Source organism: Elgaria multicarinata, chromosome 7, assembly GCF_023053635.1.
Source record: "Elgaria multicarinata webbii isolate HBS135686 ecotype San Diego chromosome 7, rElgMul1.1.pri, whole genome shotgun sequence".
Classification (NCBI taxonomy): Eukaryota; Metazoa; Chordata; class Lepidosauria; order Squamata; family Anguidae; genus Elgaria; species Elgaria multicarinata.
The window spans coordinates 58,522,242-58,542,224 of NC_086177.1; the positions used below are offsets into that span (position 1 = coordinate 58,522,242).

The window sequence follows — 19,983 nt, forward strand, 5'->3', positions numbered from 1 at the left end:
GTCCAGCACTCTGTTCATGTAGTGGCCAACCAGCTGTGGACTAGGAACCCACAACAGGACATGGGTGCAACAGCACTCTTCTGCACACGTTCCCCAATAACTTTGTGTACATAGGCTTACTTCTTGTAGACTTCATGGCCTCCATGCTCTGCCCTTGTTTGTTGTTCTGTACAGAAAGAGGATGATCTAGGTATGGAGGGATAGTATGTGGTCTGTTTGTCATGAACAGATCACTATGTAGTGTTGTTTTGATTTACAGGACCCCCTCAGCTTTGTAGGGGTGGTGGACCTAGTAAAAAGGTCCAGCCCTGGGGCAAAAAGAATTTGAATGGTTTCCAGACTACCCGGGGGGGGGGGGTCCCTGCTGCCTAGCTGGTGATTATGTCAAAGCTCTGCTCAATCTGTATGATAAAGAAATAACTCAGCTGGTTGGCACAATTGCTCCTGAGCATCCTCTCCATGCTGAGAACAAGATCCTTGATACTGTGTTATCAATTACTTGTGCACTTGATCCTTGCTTTTCTTGGTTGATTTAAGGGAGCTGAGGAGGGCTTGGTTGGCTGGTTGAGGAGAGTGTTGAATGCCTCATTAGATGAGGGAGTTGTTCCGTTCAGTTTTAATATAAATGTAGTAGAGCTTTTGTTGAAATAGCCCTCTCTAGATCCCATGTGTTGGTTAATTTCTGTCAAGTCTCAAATTTGCCATTTTGGGGCATGTGCTCAAGCATGTAGTATCAACTCAGCTCCAGGGATGCTGGGATGAAACTGATTATCTAAGTCAGCCATCCCCAACTTGGTTTTGGACTGCAACTCTCACTGGATGTTGGGAGTGGTTTTGGACTGTAACATGGCCAATGGTCAGAGATGATGGAAGTGATAGTCCAAAATATCTGGAGGACACTAGATTGGGAAAGGCTGATTTAACGCATCTCAAATCAGCTTCAGGTTTGGTTTTGGGGCTGAAACAACTTTGGTTATCTTGATACACGATTTACATTGGGACATGGAGGAGTATGTCCTTCCTGGTTCTGCTGGACCTCTCAGTGGTATTTGATGCAATCGACCATGGTAGCATCCAGATGGACCAGAAAGCCCTTTGTATCTTTTTGGATTTCCTAATGGAGTCTGGGGATGGGCTTGGAGGAATTGTTGTGGTAGTTCTAGACATTCGTTGGGGTCAGTTTCAGATGGCAACATTCGGGAACTTCCATTTCATGCCTTGGCCATTGGTGTATACTAGCATACCTCAGGGATTGATTCTATCCCTATTGTGAGGATCTGCTGCTGCAGCTCACTGCCTCCACCCAGGATGACCAGATGGCAGCAGTAGTCAGTGAGATCAGCTCAATCAGGGTGACAGCCCAGACTGATAAACCAGCTGTCTGTCACTCCTCCACAGTCTGTTCAGACTTAGTAAGTTATAGCTAGGAATGGATAAAGACGGCTGGGAGCGGCAAGTGGATGCTGAAGGTACAGATAAAAGAAAGAGAGAGAGACAGCCAGAGAGGTTGCGGCTCAGGGTACTGAAAGAAGGAGGTGAAAAAAGCAGCCAGGGGGAGAAATGGAAAAAGACACAAGATGAAGCAACAGGAGAACATGGAAGAAACAGCAAAGGGAAAAGAGAGCAAGTAGAGGAAAGAGAGCCTGGAGGAATGCCAAGGAAGGGAGGAGGGAAGAGATTCACTTATCTGGATGGCAAGACCTCTCCCCAACACTTGGCAGGTTGGGCAAAGTTAGATCAGGGCTTTATGGGGACAAACAGCGCCTTTGTGGTAGAAAAGCAAGCAATTCTAACAGAATGGCCCTGCTGGGCCTGCTGGGAGAGCCCTGACCCTAAGTCCCCAAGCCTGTACAGCCAAGGGAAGAGGCGAGGACTGCAACAGAAGAAAGCCCCTTTAAGAGAAGAAACACCTGGGTGATCTCCAGAAGAAGGAGTTAATTGCCTTCAGTTTGAGTCAAGGGGACGAACCCCTCTCAGGCTGTCTTTTGCAGTTGGTGAAGGTATTTTTAGGTTTTGCCTTCCTTCCTAAGTACCAGATGTTTTATTTAAAGGTTGTGTTTTCTCTACAGTTTTTACTGAATGTATCGTTTTATATGATATTGTGACTTTAAATTGTTATCAGCCACCTTGAGTAGGGTATAGGTACTAGAAGAGTGGGATAGAAATCTCAGAAATAAATAAATATCATTCAAACCAACTGAACATGCAAGCCATGGCTAATTTCTCATTGCTCTCGGTAGTACTTACTGATAGCTGAACTAGTTCCTTTGAATAAATAGCAATGGCTGGGCAGCAAATCTAGCTTCAATTTAATTTATGGCCAAAATGGACCAACTTTTTTACTCTTTCAAGGTGATGTGAAAGACATGTTAAAATTTCAGGTATGTGATGCTCCAAAGATGCCATTTTAGGTAGGAAAATGTGAGAGTCCTCTACTAGCATTGCATCTACAAGAGACTTTTAAATAATAGCCATCAAGGCTTAAGATTTATTATGCCAGGCGCCTTAAAAGATGTTTTTGATGCTGACATGCAGGCCAACATTCAATGCATAAATAACTATCAGTCTCCTTTTTTAAAAACATTATTTCCCTTTAGAACTAGTTAGAAAATATTTCTTGCTCCCAGATGACCAGCATTATATATGGTTTATTAGCATACCCCTAGCATTATTCCTGATATGTGACTTTACTGAAAAACAAAGAAACGTAAACTTAATGGCTGGTCTTTTCTCTCGTTAGAACTGTAAAACATAATGCATGTCGAGAATTGTCAACAAAAATTATGACGGATGAATACAATGACACAACATACAAGAATTGCTTCCCCCTTTATTTGAAGCTCAATGATAAAGAGGGGGAAATCACTTGGTAAAAACAAAAAACAAAGGGAAAAATACCTTAGCACTTACTAGCCTCTTCAGAGTGATCTGACACATTTGCAGATCAACACAGGCATCTCCTTTTATCATAAAACAAGAGACTGCTTTTGTCATTGCTGCTAGATCAAACATTGGTTCTTTTTAGACTCCAAAGAACTTCTAAAATGTTACTATCAACCTGCATTAAATCAGCAATATACTTAACTAGACTTGTGCCAATGAACCTAGATTTTAAAATGATCAAAAACGCTGTCAGATTCACACCCTGCTGAAACCAACACGGCATCCTTATTTCCATCATTTTCTTTCTTTTAACAAACAGCAAAGGATGAACTTTTCCTGAAATCAGCAGCAAAACCTCTCCTAATTTGAATGCCTGTCACATCCGTCTGTAAATGAAGTGGATGATTCTTACTACAACTTTTTAATCCTTTCTTCCAGTTCATTCCATGCAATGGTGCTATCTAGGGCAAAATAAGAGACAACGCTCCATGTCAAAGAGTTTACAGTCTAAAGTTGGAGAAGGGGAAGAGCCAAGTATGACAGCAAAATATATTAATGTCTCAACCGAGTGTAGTTTTTTTTATTGTTGAGTGAGTTTAGGGAGTGCTCTGCTTTAGAGAAGGCCTTGTAAAAGAAATGTTCGTGTGGGGGCATCTAATGTATAAAACATGGACAGGTACATTAGGGGATAGTTGTTGCTTTAATGGGCACCGGTGACAAGGGCACTCTTGGGAAACCAAGTCTGTGGTGTCACATGCGCTAGGCCTTTGGACAGGAATGTAGCTAGAATAAGAACTGAAAATACAGGGTGAAGCAAGGCCACTAAGATCCTTTCAAAAACAAGAAGTTAGAGTTAGTATGGAAGCCAGGAGACCAGTCTTTATAAAGCTGATTGCATGAGAATAGCAAGGGACTGGGAGCTAGTGGTCAGGGGATTTTCCCCCCCCCCCCTCTAAATGAGCAATCTATTTAGGGGCTGGTTTGAGAGAGGAGCTCTACTGGAGCATTTGTGTGTGTGGAGGGGAGGTGCTTGTAGTGTCAACTGAAAGAGAATCACAACGAAAGTTGTGAGTTGGCTGAAAGCGAATCACCCCTGGGTTGCAGGCATTCTTTCTGAGAATCTGATGCAGGGTTAGCCAATTTACTGCCTGCTGTGGGAGTGTCAATTTGCTTCTAATATGCTCTGCTTGTATATTTGTAAATACAGAAATATCGCAAAGACATTATACATCTCCAGGACTCTCATTCAAAGGAAACTAACCCCTGTAGCACAGTCCCAGGAACTTCTCACTATTCATGGAAGTGGAGTGCATCTAACAGTGTGATATCTTTGTTTAGGAGTATAAGCAAGTATTACCAATTATACGCATCCCAATCCCTCATTCAAAATTCATCTTACAAACAGATAAGTTTTGCTTTACCTCTACGTAGTTGTTTTAAATGATATTACTGTTTATATGCTTTTAAATTTTTGTACATTTGTTTTTAATGTTCACTGGTTTTAATTTTTGTAAACCGCCCAGAGATCTTCAGCTATGGGGTGGTATATAAATGTAATAAATAAATAAATGTATTAAAGGGGAATATTTCATTCGACAATCATTGTTATTACATTTCCCTTTCCAAAAATAATCATAGGCTTATGAGCAGTTATGGAGCCTCAAGTAAAAACCCACAGCCCTGCTTCATTACAGCTTATGGGGTTTTGTCATTGGCCTCCGCGCTATATGGATCAAGCCTAAAGTTTCAGGTGAGGTTTAGAAAAGCTATTAGGTAACAATGGGCAGTATCGAATACTGCTGCTTAGCCTCTGCTTTCTCTTGCACTTGGGGACCCTGAAATAACCCCGGAAACAAGCCAAAAAACTCTCTTCTGCAAGCTCCACTGTCTTCTCTGTTCCTGGAAACAAGGGTTTCAGTTCCTTTCCTGTTGTGTTCGGAATCGCTAGTGGTAGATCTCACTAGCATGCGGGCAGTGCTGAATACTGCCCTGTGTAAGAATTTTTTTAATCAATTAATAAAAGAATAGTTGGGCTGATAGCTTCCTGTAACACCAGGGCTAAACTACGTCAGTTCACAAAATAGCTCATAATCCCCATAGCCTGAAACGTCTCTACCTGGCCATTGTGGCCAGACTGCCAAGCTTCAGTCAGCCTGTCCAAGCCCATCCTTGGGTTTGAATGCCTGACAAGAAGTTTCATAGTTAGGAATGCTGGTAGCACAACCAGCAGAAGCACATCAGAAATGTCCAGTAAAATTCCCTGGGCCCAATCCAGCCAAAGTTAAGCACTTCTGAGTGCAATGATATTAATGGTAGAGAGCTTAGCTCATGCTTAATTGTCCCATTAAAATGAAAAGGATTTTAAAGTTTTTAACTGTATCCTGGATCTGCTCTTAAAATCTCTTTCCTGGTCTATTCTAGATTTGACCTGACTGATATGGGATTAAAGGTCCAAGTCACACTGGAATAAGTTAAAAATTCAGGAATGTACATCTTCAAGGTAATACTAAAATCCAATTTCTATTTAAAAGATTAAGCTGAAATCTTATGTGTGTTTACTTGGGAGTAAGCCTCAATTACACCAATAAGGCTTCTCTAGAGCAGGAGTGGGCAACCTGGAGCTTCTGGCCTAATGTCATGCAGACCAGAGACCCACCTCAGACTCCCAAGCTGCAACATGGGACCTTTCATAATTGTCCAACATTTCCGCAAAAGCTGTGCCGTGACCCCTCTGGACTGATCTCACAAACCACTTTTGGGTCACGACCCACTGGTTAAAAACCACTGCACTAGCCAATCCATCAAATAGAGGATGTCCACTAACAGCTCTCCAAAATAGAGGACTGTCCTCTGTAAAGTAGGACACTGGCCATCCTGGGGTAGCCCCACTTTTGGTTCTGGCTCCAACCCATATTTTGCTCTGGTCATGTCCACTTCTGGCATGCAGCCCAGATGGCTCCTGAGAGAATGTGACCCTCAACAGAAAAAAAGGTCCTCCAGACCTCCTTCTCAAACTTTTTTTTCCATGGGCCACTTTAAAGTGCCAAGGGTCTCAGCAGACAACTTAACAAACTTCTTTTGTTACTTTATAAATCAAATCATGTACAAAAATAATACTTTAACCTTTTTTCCCCCTTCAGTATCATTATCAAAACAGCTAGACCACTGGAAAAGGCCCCTCTAGCTGGTACAATTTTAGGGAATAATTAGTAGAATGCATCAGTACTGTATCAGGAAAATCACAGCCTAGAGGTCAGGGTCTTTTTGATCTGACTAAACATCTGGCCCTGATCAAAATGGCCTCGATTTCCACTGTCAGATAAAATTAAATGCAGGGCCAAGTAGAGTTATTTTGTATCATTCTGCAACTTTTCCACAGACCACCCGAATGGAGCTCATGAACATCAGTGATCCATCATAGACCACAGATTGAGAACTTCTGCTCTAGAGTAAATATGCATAGGATTACAAGAGAGGAAAAATAGAACTCAGGAGACAAAATTGAATTCAGCAAGAACTCAACTCTATCCTTCTTTTCAAAATTAATCTCATCTACATTTCTTTATCTGATTATTATTATACTAATTTCATAAATCTTTACTTTTTGAAAAGTTCCTGCTCTTTGAGTGTGATCATTGGAGACAAAATATTTGTCCTTCCTGATCAAATTTTAGAAATCTTTTCCATCTTCAGTATAAAAGATTGTTTTACTTTTGTTATAATAGCTTTTTATGCTGATAAGTACTTATATTGCAGATTAATCTTTTCTGTTGTACTGTTTCCAATGCTTTTTAAAATCCAGGTAAATTATGTGTCTCACTTCCTCTCTCAATGCTTGTGGATATACTTCATCAAAATATTCAATCAACATTTCTAGGCATGATCTCACTCTAAAGAAACTGTGCCCTTTATCTTTCATTAGGTCTTAACTTTCTAGGTGTTCCTTTATTAAATGCTTGATTAGCCTCTCTTGCGGCTTCTCCCACTGTTTAAACCAAGCTTGCCAACATATAATTTTTCCGGATAATCCTTGTGTTCACCTAAATGTCTACATTAACATTAGCTTTTGCTTAGCCTAACAATATCTCTTCAGTTTTCCATGCAGCAAACGTACCCCCCTGAGAGCGTCCTTCTAACATACCAATTCTAGATATACATAGGTATTACAGTGCATCCAGTAGCTTGAGACAATGTACATGGCCGTGATCAAAATATAGTGAAATCCTGCATGAGGCATATGGGGGTGAACTTAGTCTGCTAGGGCTGAATGTCTGTTGCAAACCCATAAGTCAGAGGTGGGCAACTTTGGGAGTCCAGGGGCCATTTTAGCTCCCCCATGGACCCTCCCCCATGGGCCACATCCCACACACACACACTTTTTTTTTTTTTAAGTAAATGTTAAAAATTGTGTCTGGAATGGGTATGCAGTGCCAAAAGGGGGTAGGGAAAGGCATCAACATTTTACAATGTTGGGGGTTAGTGGGAAGTGGTGGAAGCTGTAGTGGCTGCGTATGGCCCACGGGTCGCACATTGCCCACCCCTGCCATAAGCAAAAAGTTACAATATCTCCCCACAACACAGCTGATTCTATCGCAGCTGAAATACCCATAAGAAGGAACAGTACAAATGAGACATTTCTCCCGTCCTGCTTCCGCTGTCACTGCCTCATACCATGCTTTACTTAGCCCTCTAATAATTAGGATATGCTAAAGAGGAGTGGGAGGCAAGGGTATTTCATAAATGTGTTCGCCAGCTGCAAAAAATATCGGCACCTTTGGATGATTTTTGGGGGGGAATCGTTCTCTTGTGCAGTTGCTTAAAGTGAAGATAACTGGTCATCCAATTACCTGTGCTCACCTGTGTGACCTAGCCAGGAAGCACTGCCCTCCTTCTCAACTAGCAGTCACTAGCAATTAGCCAGTGATGTCATCATGCAGTCAAATCTGGTTCATTCAGGAAGCCCTATCATTATTGCACTTTTAAAAGTCACGTGTCCCTCTTTTCTCACGAATGACATCCAAAGAAGCTTGAGATTAAAAACTGATAATATATAATATACTTTAAATCTAAGATTTCAGCTTAACATAGCCAGTGGGCAGGTTTATAACAGGGACCACCTATGTGCCCCTCAATTTGGCTGCATACACTATATATTTCTATATATAATGCCATAGTCATACAACTCACTTCATAACTGCCAATTTTCTTTAAAACCCTAGATCTATTTTGTTCAGAACAACCTTCCCCAACCTGGGAGAAGAGGCCCACCAGAAGGAGGTGGTCTTGGGTGGGCCCTCCAAAAACTGGAGTCGGGTGAGGTAAAAGCATATTTTGGATTACATTCATAAAACCATCATTTCCAAGTGACAAGAAGTAGTGGCTCCTTTTTATTATGCACTAGTGTAGCCACAGCTGGAGGACTGGAGAACACCATCTTACGCATGCAACATTGACAAGAAGTACTTTGGTAACACACATGGAAAACAATTTAAAATTATTTCAATAACTCGTAATAACAGAAAACTTCCATCCAAGTTTATAACACTGGATCCATAACTTAGCAAACTAATCATGAATTAAGAGAGGGTATATTTGCCTGTCACTAGATCTAATGGGATGAAGCTACAGGAGGATAGATTTTGATTGAACATTAGGAGAAATATCTTAACAGTTTGACAATAGAACCAATTGCTAAGGAGGAGAACTCTCCCTTGCTGGACAACAATCTGTTGGGGAATCTCTAGTTGGACAAGGCTCCCTCCAACTCTATGACCCTGTTCAGACAACATGCTGTCATAGTGGTTAAGCATTTTGAGCAAAACATTATGGTTTAATGTGTCATGTGAACCATGACTTAGCATACCGTGTGAACCATTCCTATCCATGGTGACTACACAGCCATGGTTTAAACATGCTCACTAATCATTTGCTTCAATAGGGTTAGCGGCCTAACTATGGCTTAGCGTGTTGTCTGAACAGCCCCTACTATTCTACACTACATCAGTACTCCAGCATTTAGCCTAGCTTCCTATTGTCTTTCAGGCAATGTGCTGTTTTCCTTTTAATCTAACTCCTAAATGGCTTGGGTGCAACATACCTAATATATATGTAATGGCATAAGTCATGGATCTATCTTTAACATGGGAGCTACTTTCCTTCCCCTAAACAAATGTTTATATATGTACCACCCAACAGCTTAAGTTCTCTGGGCAGTTCACAACAGTTAGAATCATAAAATACAATATGATAAAATAGAATATAAAGGTTTGAAAGTTTAAACTACAAAAAGTTCTAGAAAAGGTGGTGAAGCTGCTACTGCTGGACCTAATTTAGGTCAGGATATTGGTTGATTCCTGATTTGTACCCCACCTTTCTACCCAAAAAAAATGGCACTCAAAGCAGCTTACAGGGACTCTTGTATATCTCATACCACCAGACTTCAGGCTTGCATGGTCTACTTTGTTTTTGCCAGAGCCCTGGGATCCACTGGGGGAACCAGGACAAGTGGCTTGAGGTGGATCCTAGTGAGTCAGATGGGAAAGCTCAGTGGTCAGGAGAGAAGCCATAGAAAATACTCCATTCGTAAGATAGACTGCTATTACAAAAGCTTACAAACTTTCCTACCGCTAATGAATACCATCCATTCATAATATTAGTAGAGACGCTGGATGAATTAGATCATCCTTCCCCAACTTGGTACTCTACAGGTGTTTTGGACTACAACTCCCAGCATTTCTGACCATTGACCATGCTGGTTGGGACTGATGGGGGTTGAAGTCCAAAACCTCTGGACAGCACCAGGTTGGGATGGATGACTTACACTTGTGTAAATTCGAATATGAAAGACTTGATCCGTTCCTCTTGGACTAGTATGACAATTGGAAGTACACTACCTGCTGGATTTCATATTTCTCTAAATGTTGTGACACAGTTCTTAATGATTTCAAACCAAAATAATTTTAAAATGTGCATTTTGAGAGACAAGACATGTACAGACATCTATGCAGGATATTGTTAAGGAATGAAGGATTTTGAAGACAGTTGAGAAAACATTTACGCAGCTTCCAGCTAGAATAAGGCGAGACTAAGGTCTGGTCTACACATGCAACAGAATGAAATGGAAATGAGGTGGTAGAGTTCTGAGATAGTAGCCAGGACTGTATCACTTCAGACTGCAGGTGGAGATTGCATTTTTTAATGCTTCCTAGCATAAAAAACTTCATGCAAGTTGCAAAATTAGCACAGCAAGAAGTGGCTAGCCTAGAATATTTCTCCTTGATGTGCTAGTTTTCTACTTACACAGTTTTGTTTTTATTCAAAGAAGCATTAAAAATGACAATTCCCACTTTCAACCCAATTCTGTTGCACGTGTCGAAAAGGCCTACGATTACTGCCAAAGGAAATAAGTGATTATATGGAAGAGAGCTAAAACACATGCAGAGAAGATCGCCTGATAAGGTGGAAAAAGCCACAGACTGTAGGTCAAAACACACATGTACAACATTTATGGTCAGGAAGTTAAGCAAGTAGGAAGCATTCTAGATATAAAACATTAAACTATTTTACCTGTAAAGAAAACACAAAGAGCCCAAGCTGACTTGCCCAACCAAGCAGTTAAATCCACGGCACAGCGTTCAAGCACAAGCACCATAAAACCATACCAGTGGAGGACACATAGAGATACAGTCAGAACGAAAAGACAAAACAGAGAGGGGAACAAAGAACACTCAAACGGGACACACATAAGGCAGGGCAACAATCGCCAGAAGTATTTCCCTACTGCCTACGTCTGCTTACAAGTCAAGAGGCAGCGGCCAAGTTTGCACATAACGAGAAACCATCGTGGGTGAATTTTCCCGTGGGCTTCTTGTTGTGGTGGTGGCCATTTTCAATATTCAGAGAATGGTAGGAGCATGCCGTCGCTTCTCATTGTGTGCAAACCTCGTGCAGGTGGGCTGTTGGGGTGGTTGGCAACCCTAAAAGAGACCATGGATTCTGGGTGCTTGCCAACCAACCCAAGCAAGCCACCCTTGCCAGCTTTGCACGTAAGCCATGGCGGCAGGGGCTTTGATTGTCGACTTGGCATCCATGGGTCCTACAACCAAGGGTGGCCCATGACACATTCCATATACCGTTTTCAAACTATTTTCAAAGTGTTATATCCTGCTTGGTGTAGATTTGGCCCTGGTTTACGAGTTCTAGGCGCACACGGCACCTCTAAATTCCCCACCTCGGAGATGGGAGAAAAGATCAGACCACACCAGTGAGAACCTGATGACTGATGTATTCAGGACTCCATCACTCTACCTGCAAGCTAGCTTCTTGGCAAATCTGTCTTGCTCCTACGTTTTGTTATATATATAAAAGAATGCATTCCTGACTATAACAAATGTAGAACACTGGTGTCTGATATGGTCCTTTGTACCTGTGTTATTCATTCACTATTATTTTCCACAGCTGTTATGTTAAAACACACACATGCACATGCACACACTATAAGACAATGAGGTAGCATGCAAGCAACCCACCAGTCTTTCCACCTACAATCAGCAACAGCTGTGCCCAATAAAAGTAACAGTTTGCAAGTGTTCACTGGAGAATACGCCTTCCACACTTAAGCATATCACAAATTTCATAAAAGCTCTCAGGATTCCGAGGCAACATGTACAAGCTCTTTAAAACTGTATAAATCTGCATCACCTTAAAACCCGCTATCAACAACATTTCTCCATTTCACCCTTGAAAACAATGCCATTTCCTTTTGATAAATCTCACCACCCCCTCCCATGCTGTCTTTAAGAATCCCTGTTTATTTTACTCCCAGTCTTAATCAGTGTCTTGCTACTATACTGTTGGTCATGGAGTCTCTAAATGAAAGTAAGCAGTGATAAACATATAGCAAAATCTTTATTTTTCTATAAGAAGAGCAGCAATCAAGTTGAAAACAATGTCTGCTCTGCTCATACAATTAGAGTGTTACAAAAGAAAAGAAGTAGGGCTCCCTAAGACAGGAGTTGGCTTTTTGTACTGTTCTGGAGTAGCCATAAATGATAATTGGAAAACGGACCCATTTTTTCACTTAAATTAGGGGCTTTTCATCAACAGAAGTGTAATAATATTTTACTCGTAAAAGTTGTTACAATATTTAGACCAGACCAGAAGAAGGTTTGGGGAGGGGGATCTGTGGTGTTGTTGTTGTTCATATTCCGAGGGTTGCATATTTTATTTTATGAATTAAACCATATGCCAACTCTTTTTAGAATTGTTGCTGATGGCAAGCACAGGGCCTCAGCCCCTCTGGACATCCACTTTTATGCACAATGTGCAAAGTGAAGTCAGGATTGCTTTTTATTAAAGTTATTTTTCTAAGACTTCATTAACAATCTCAGCAGTTCCAAAGAACACCAACTACTGTACTAGCTGGGATTGCTGAACCTAATCCACCCATAACAGGTACTCAGGGTCAAAATGGGCATTATTTCAAATGTGTGTCTAGCAGCGATGTCTTTTCTCTTTCTTCATTTCCACTCTAGAGTAGGCATGGGGCAGGGGGGTCTGTTCTGGATCTTAAAAGTCCATTCCCACCCCATTCCCAACCCCCCTGCTAGGATCCTGATCCAGATTGAGGATCCCGTGCTTACTCTAAATTAAATAAAAAAGACATAGCTGCTACATATACATAGGCAATGTCTATTTTAGCCCTCAGTCTTCTTTAAAAAATAACCCTGATGGAGATAATAAAATTTCAGTTAGTTTACTCCAAATTTACCACCACCACCACCACCACCACTATCACCCCGCCCTCCTTAGATCCCCCTACATCTGCACTGCAGCTACTTGAAATAACTGTGGCCTTATGTTTGTATCTCTGGCTGTTGTCCTTTCAGGCAGCCCCTTAGAATTCTTGAAGAGTCCTATCTTGTCCCTGTCAACCTTGTTCCACTCTAGGCCAGCATTCCCCAACCAGGTGCCCTCCAGATGTTTTGGACCAAATCTCATCAGCCCCAGTCAGCATGGGTAATGGTGAGGAATTCTTGGGAGCTATAGTCAAAGCATCTGGAAGGCACTGGGTTGGTGAAGGCTGCTCTAAGTATGTATATTTAAACCATTCTTTCCCAATAAGTCAAGCGTTCTGAATCGTATTTTTTTTTCCCTTGACTCTCCTGAGACCTTTTCATTTATATGTACCCTATTTAAAATGTGATGACCAAAGGTGGGCGTGATATTACAACTGAGCCCTAACCAGTGCCAAGTGGAGCAATAGCACTAAATCCTACGACATGCATAAAACATTCTATTAACGCAGTTCAAAGTGCTTTTAGGCCTTCTGTCTAATACTCTGCATATGCAATATAGCTGAAGTTCTAGATTACTTATGTGGAGGCTGTAACAAACTGAAAAGTCCTTTTTCCGAGAGAAGTAAATATGAAATCACCATCACTGAATATTTCCTCTCGTTCCTATAATCCACCAGCTCTTAAAAAGTAGGTTCTGGCAACCTCAAGGTTCTTGATATTCAAAATTGTCTAATTTTTGGCATGCTGCGGTGTGTTTTCAATCGGCCTGGAAAAGCAGAGACTTTTCTAAGCCTTAGAATATATTGTCTATTGGAAGAACCATTGGAGAAAGGATAATAAAGCTAACACAGCACAAATCAGCATATCATATATTATTGCTTCTATGGTTATCAATTTTTGTGATGGAACCGGAGGGAGACATTACTTTTCTATTGCCTTCATTTGGAGAGAGACTCATTCCATAAACTTGTTATGGGATTGCTACAGTATTTGCTTATCCCAGCAAGTGTTAACACATATTCAGATCAGTAACAGTGGCAGGAAAATCAACCAAACAGGTATGTGCCATATGCCCAGGTTATTTGCAACCTGCAAAAGGAGAGGACATGTTTCACAGATTTAGCTCACTTCCAACCCAACAAGTTCATTTGTAAGCAATCACTTCCATATTTAATTTACAAACCCTTTTGTCTTAGGGGCCTATTACCCAAGCCTTAAAGAGAGAGAAAGGGGACTCTATTACTCTTTCTTTGACTCATATTTCATGCCCTCTACTATGCTTTGTTTTTACTGCCCTATGTAGTTGGCCTTAACAACAACTTAATGTGCAGACATTAACAGGTAATGATGTTTATCTCTATGCCATGAAAAGATTAACCTACAGATTTCTGTAGATAATGTTGCTTTGGTAAAGACAAAAGAGCAAACTAGGTTTTTTTTTCCTAATCAGTTGGCAACTCCTCCTAGAGGAGCTGGTATCCTACAAGCACTATGAAATATAGGATGTTTACAAGATGACAGAAGAGAGATTTATTTCTTTTTGGTAAACAAGGAGGACAGAGAGAATAAAACAGAACACTTTCTGCACCTTTTTTCCTCTTTCTTTCATTCCTTCTTCATGAATTTATATCCATCTTTCCACTAAAAAATAGTAGTTAAAGAGGAACTCTCTTCTAAAGAGGATTTATGTAGCCTAGAATCTGAACTCATGGTCATGTCTGTGAGAGCATCTAGTATAATTCATCTGTGGTAAAAAAATTCCCAAGGATCAACAGATTACTGTAAGTAAGCTCTGATAAACACACTGTAGAAAGTAGGAATAACACTACCCCCTTTTCTTTTACTTTTGATGATGTAGATAGGCCAAGCACAGACAATGCATGGCGAACAGATGCATCTGCCCTGCCACAGCTTTTCCCCTGGCCGTGATTGCTACTTAGTTTCCCCACAGTCACCATCTTCCAGGCTCTCGGCAGGAGAGGTACGCATGGTAGGGTGGGGGTAGGAATAGTGGAGCAAGACTTAAAGTGACTGGATATGGTCCACGGGCCATATGTTTCCTGCCCCTTGTGTAAACAAAAGGGAAGTTAAAGGAAGTTAAGGGCTAAATAATGTACGTTTAAGTGTGCTTGGGAATGCCCCCTTTGGCAATTCTAATTCGGGTTAGTGATTATGATAATAGAACAAGGCCGTAGCATTTATTGCAAATTAATTAATCTGGAATAAGAGTGTGATCTTGTTAAAGCCCCATGGGACACTCACATTTGTACAATTTTATGTTACAGATTATTCTGCAAGAAATGTTAATCATCCCATGCCTAGCATGATATTCTGTTTAAACACACACACACACACACACACACACACAGAAATACTACACACACACACAGACTGAATTGCAATGAAAAGACTAATTTGCCCTTTAGCAAAAGTAGGTGTTACACTGTGGCGTTTCTTTTTAATCAAAGTAGAGCAAGACAGGGAAAAATTAATGTCAACAACATAATTTACAAAAATAGCCCTCCTGCTCTGTTGCTCACAAATATTTTCAAAAAACAGCGCTCTGCATGCCAACGCTTTGGCTTGCTGTAGTTTACTTTTATGTCATTAACACTCTGTGCCGTAAGCATAACTCAGAACGAGGGATTCCAACTCAAAATGAACCTCAGCTAAGATTCCAGCTCTCAGTTGTGCTGGCATGAAGATTATTCTCTTCAGTGATAAAGAAGACAATATCCTAGGGAGACTGGAATTAGTCCTACTCTGCACCATTCAAGCCAAAACACAAGGCTTATCAAGAAGCAAGTAATTGCTAGCTAGCTAATGGCTATGGGAGATACACCACACATTCAGGCTAACCGTATCTTGGCAAATAACTAGCAATTCTTTAAAAAATAATAATAATGATAAGATGCATTTTTGTTATCAAAGGTTTGTGTTTGTTTTTCAAGAAAAAGAAAAGGGGGGGGGAGAGAATTACCTCTTCGGATTGCGATGGACTGATTCTGGGCATTGGCGATACCTGTGGTGTTTTCAGATGCGTACTATTGCTGTCTGGAATGAGCTCTCTATGGACTGACTGGATGTGGTTCTGAAGTTCACTTTCTGATTCAAATTTAACATTGCAACTCGAACAGCGAGTCTTCAGCCCTCCTGCTTTGTTTTTGTTCTCAGTGGAACTCAAGTTCTCATTCTGGCCCAGGCCTTGTCTATTACTGCTCGAAGGGATGTTGACACTTGGACTACCACTTTTGCTGAGATTAACACAGGCAGCGCACAGACCATATGGTAAGCCATTGATGTCAAGTTTCACCAAGTCCTGTTTGGAACGAAATTCCTTCAGGCAAGATGCACATTTGTACAGCTTCTGAAGATGCTGCACTCGCCCTGTGGTCTGCACCGTAGAACTGTTGCTCGTCTTTTGCATGTGGAATGTCCCGTGGATCTTCAGCTCCAAAGTAGAAGTCACCGTTTGCATGCACACCACACAACGGAATCCTGTTAAGGAGTTTCGCAAATCAGGATGCATCTGGCAATGCTCCAAAAAATCTTCCTCGCACTGGAGAGGCATTTTGCAAATCCTGCAGTTCCCTGTATCGAGGCTCTTGCTATGTGTGACTTTATGTTCAGTGAGCGTCAGAAGAGATGGAAATCTCTCCCCGCATATAGGGCACATATAGTGTTTCACTGGACCCAAGTGAGTCTGCATGTGTTCGCGGAGTCCGTTTTCTGAGAAGAACGTCCGAGAGCACACGTTACACTTGTAGTTCCCTTTAATCAGCTCAGCCTTTTTCTTCACAATGGCGCTTTCCCCAGGTCGGATGTTGTGGTCCCTCAGTTGGTGGTTTTGCAGAAGAGACTCCATGGTATAGGCCGCCCCGCAAATATCACAACCATACATAGGCTCAGATGTGTCAATGTCTTCCTCACTGCCATCATGGCTATTGTGCGATTCCTGGCTGTTTGTCAGCAAGGTCTGTAGTTCGACTTCTTCTTTCTGAACTGGCTCAGATGCTCCATTGGTTCCACAATTGGGAGCTTTTGTTTCAAAAACACAATGCTTTTCCCGCAGGTGTTTTTCCAGCAAGATGATCGCATGAAAAGCTTTGCTGCAAAACTTACAATTGTATTTTTTGCTGTGCGTTGTAATGTGGCACTGGAGCTCCACCTCAGTGCCAAACGACTCGCCACAAAAAATACACTTGTGCACTTTCCCCTGGTTCTCTAGATGATTGTGCTTGACGTGGAGCTGCAAGTCCGTCTCGTTGCGGAAATCCCAGTTACACGATGTGCACCTGTAGACCTTCTTCTCATTGCTGTGCTTCACAGCCAGGTGAAGCTGGATGGAGACTTTAGAATCAAACACCTCTTGGCACAAAGTGCAACGGAAAAACACAAAGGTGTGCATGTCAAGCAAATGTTTCTGCAAATCATCCACTGAAGTAAACTGTTTATCACAACTTTCACAGATGTAGTAAGTGGAGGTTATCATGAAATGGATGGTTACATGCTTCAGTAGGGACTCTTGGTTTGGAAACTCCTTGTTGCACTGAGGGCAGGTCAGTTTTGGTAGAACAGTGTCAAGATGTGTTTTTAAATGAGTCTGAAAACCATCCAGGGAAGTGTATTTAGCACCACATTGATTGCAAATGTATTCACCAGCAGGGCGCGGAGGGGCACCTCCTACAGCCTGCATCATCTTTAATGAAGTCTGTTCTATAGTCACTGGAGATAAGGGGCTCATGGCCCTAGACTTCTTTCCATTATGGATGTAGTTTAGCGCTAATGGAATGTTCTTATGGTTCTCCTTTATATGCTTATTCAGTTTAAGAACACTATTAAATATTGGAGAATTGGTACAATAAGAACAAGAATATACTTCCACGACTGGATCCTTAGGGGTGCCTAGTACAGGGGAACCGAAACGGGAACTGCTGAGATCGCAATGGACTTGTCTAATATGCTCTTCCAAAGAAGAATCTGTAAGAAACCCCATGTAACAATGAGGACAAAAGAATGCATTACTGTCCTTAGCAGCTGGATTTGCAAATCCATGAGTACATCGAATATGTTCCTGAAGAGTGTTGAGGTCGTTGAAAACTTCGGAGCAGAAGTTACACTGGTAGATCATAGCAGGCATGGTGGAAACAATCAGCGCGGGATCGGGGGCTTCGTGTATTTGCTTGAGATGCTCGTTCAGATTATAAAGTGAAGGCAACACTTCTAAACAATACTGACAAATATGGGCTTGTTCAGGTTTATCTAAATGCATAGTTTTCAGGTGTATCTGCAATACTGCAAGGCTCGAAAATAACTGCTTGTTGCAATAAATGCAGCTGTAGGTAACCTTGGCTTGCTTACTGGAAGGCCCAGTGATATCCGCCACTTGCTGGGCTGCCCGTTTCCTTCCACGGCCTTTTGTTATCGGGGGAGCTGTTTCTACCATCGTTGAACTGTCCACTGAGAGGTTGGAATCTGGTGTGGTGCTCGATACTGAGGTGTAGCCAACAGTCACTAAAGAGGGGCTGTTGCTGTGGTTGCACGATTCTGGTTGCTGGTGGCTGTCCATGTGGCTATAGAGCTCTTCAACAGTATGAAAGTTCTCTGAGCAAATACTGCACATGTGTTTCTTCTCCATTCCATTATGCGCCTGCTCCATGTGGTTCACGAGCGAACTTTCCTCTACAAAGAGTTCGTGGCAGTAAACACACTGAAGAGCAGCTCGGTCTTCATTCGGGGAACACTCGGGATGGCATTCGGCGATGTGCTTCTGAAGATCTTCCGGGAAGTCAAAGCCTTCTTCGCACTGACTGCACTTCTGAGTGTCCTTCATTTTCCAGTCCTCCATGCGGGAGGCCGACTGAGAACCATCTTTGTTCCTCTCATGCACTTGCATGTGTCCGTGAAGTGAACTAGAGGAGAGGAATCCACGGCGGCAAATGGCACACTTATATGGCTTGTTAGAGGTATGAGTCTTTAAGTGAATTTTAAGGTGATCGCTTCTTGAAAACGCGGCGTCGCACTCGCTGCAGTGGTACTTCTTGTCTCCCGTGTGGAGTTTGATGTGGCGATCTCGGCTCCGCTTGTGTTTGAAGAGACGGCTGCAATACGTGCACTTGAAAGGGAGCTTGTCACTGTGACTTTGCTCGTGGTGCTTTAAGTAGCTGAGGCGGCTAAATGACTTGTCACAAAACTGGCATGGGTAGGGCAATCCTGGGCCACCTTCTTCTTCACCAAAGTCACAGCCGTCTCCATGGCTTGGGGAAGTCTGATCTTTGCTGGAAGGTGAAGAAGCTGGCCATGAGCAGGAAGGGTCATCCTCAATGTCTACTCCATCTGAAAAAGGGGAGAAACAGAAGCAAATGTTTAAGGGCCTCCTGTTCAGATTGTACTTGACAGATGCATATACACATTCTATCAAGAATAAACCGGAAGACATATGCAGTTAAAATTTGGGTGCGCTACTTTTTTAGACCCACAGTCATCATCTTTTATACAAAGCTATTTTAAATCAGATTGTAAAACTAGGCAAACCTATCAAATAGGTCTGTTTCAGCATTACCCTTTCATTACATTTTATTATTCTTAGTTGCCCGCTATGTATTATACATTGACAACTTTATTAAAATGCAGATTTTAATACATTTAATGTTTCTTTTGTATCCACTATAAAATGGTTTGCATATTACGGGAACATCTGAAGATTCAACTGAAAAAAAGAAAGCATTAGAAAAGTATGAGAAAATTAAGAGTCACCTACATACTTAATATTTAATCAAAAAAGTCATTTAACTGCCACCTTTTTTAAAAAAATGACATTCGTCCTGAAAACAACACGGTTTGGTGGATTATTATACAAGAAGGAAAGAAGAAAGCATCAATAAAAGCATAATGGCAATGATGTCTTCAGCACTGGAAAACAAGAAGTTTCGTCAGTCATTCCCTCTCATACTCAGATGGTTCAATGCCCATCAATTTTGAATTGAAATGAGGCCACCCAAAAATAAAGATACTGGATGGACTATCTAGCACACAGTACTATAAATTAAAAGAAAAGGAAATGTTGTTGACCCCAAAATGGTGAACAAAGACTTACTTCCAGGAGCTATGAAATCATGTTAAGGAAATGGTTACGCTACTACACAATATATATACAGGGATAAATAGTGATTATTAACCTTATTTATTTACAAATATACCTGATGCATCACCTGCATAATCATAGATGGCAACTGTGCATACAATTTACTCATAAGACAATCATCTTTTTACCATAAATACTTTCTAATACACAATATACATA

General features: G+C 41.5%; 1 protein-coding gene across 4 annotated transcripts in view; it reads right to left on the minus strand.

The window, feature by feature from the left end:
- ZNF521 (zinc finger protein 521) overlaps positions 1 to 19,983 on the minus strand; it is a 332,567-nt gene that overhangs the window by 180,744 nt on the left and 131,840 nt on the right. For all 4 annotated transcript variants that reach the window (XM_063130654.1, XM_063130653.1, XM_063130650.1 and 1 more), the window contains one exon: positions 15,661 to 19,016. In XM_063130654.1, the coding sequence (XP_062986724.1) occupies positions 15,661 to 18,576 (2,916 nt within the window). In that variant the 5' untranslated portion in view covers positions 18,577 to 19,016. The remainder of the gene's footprint in view (positions 1 to 15,660; positions 19,017 to 19,983) is intronic.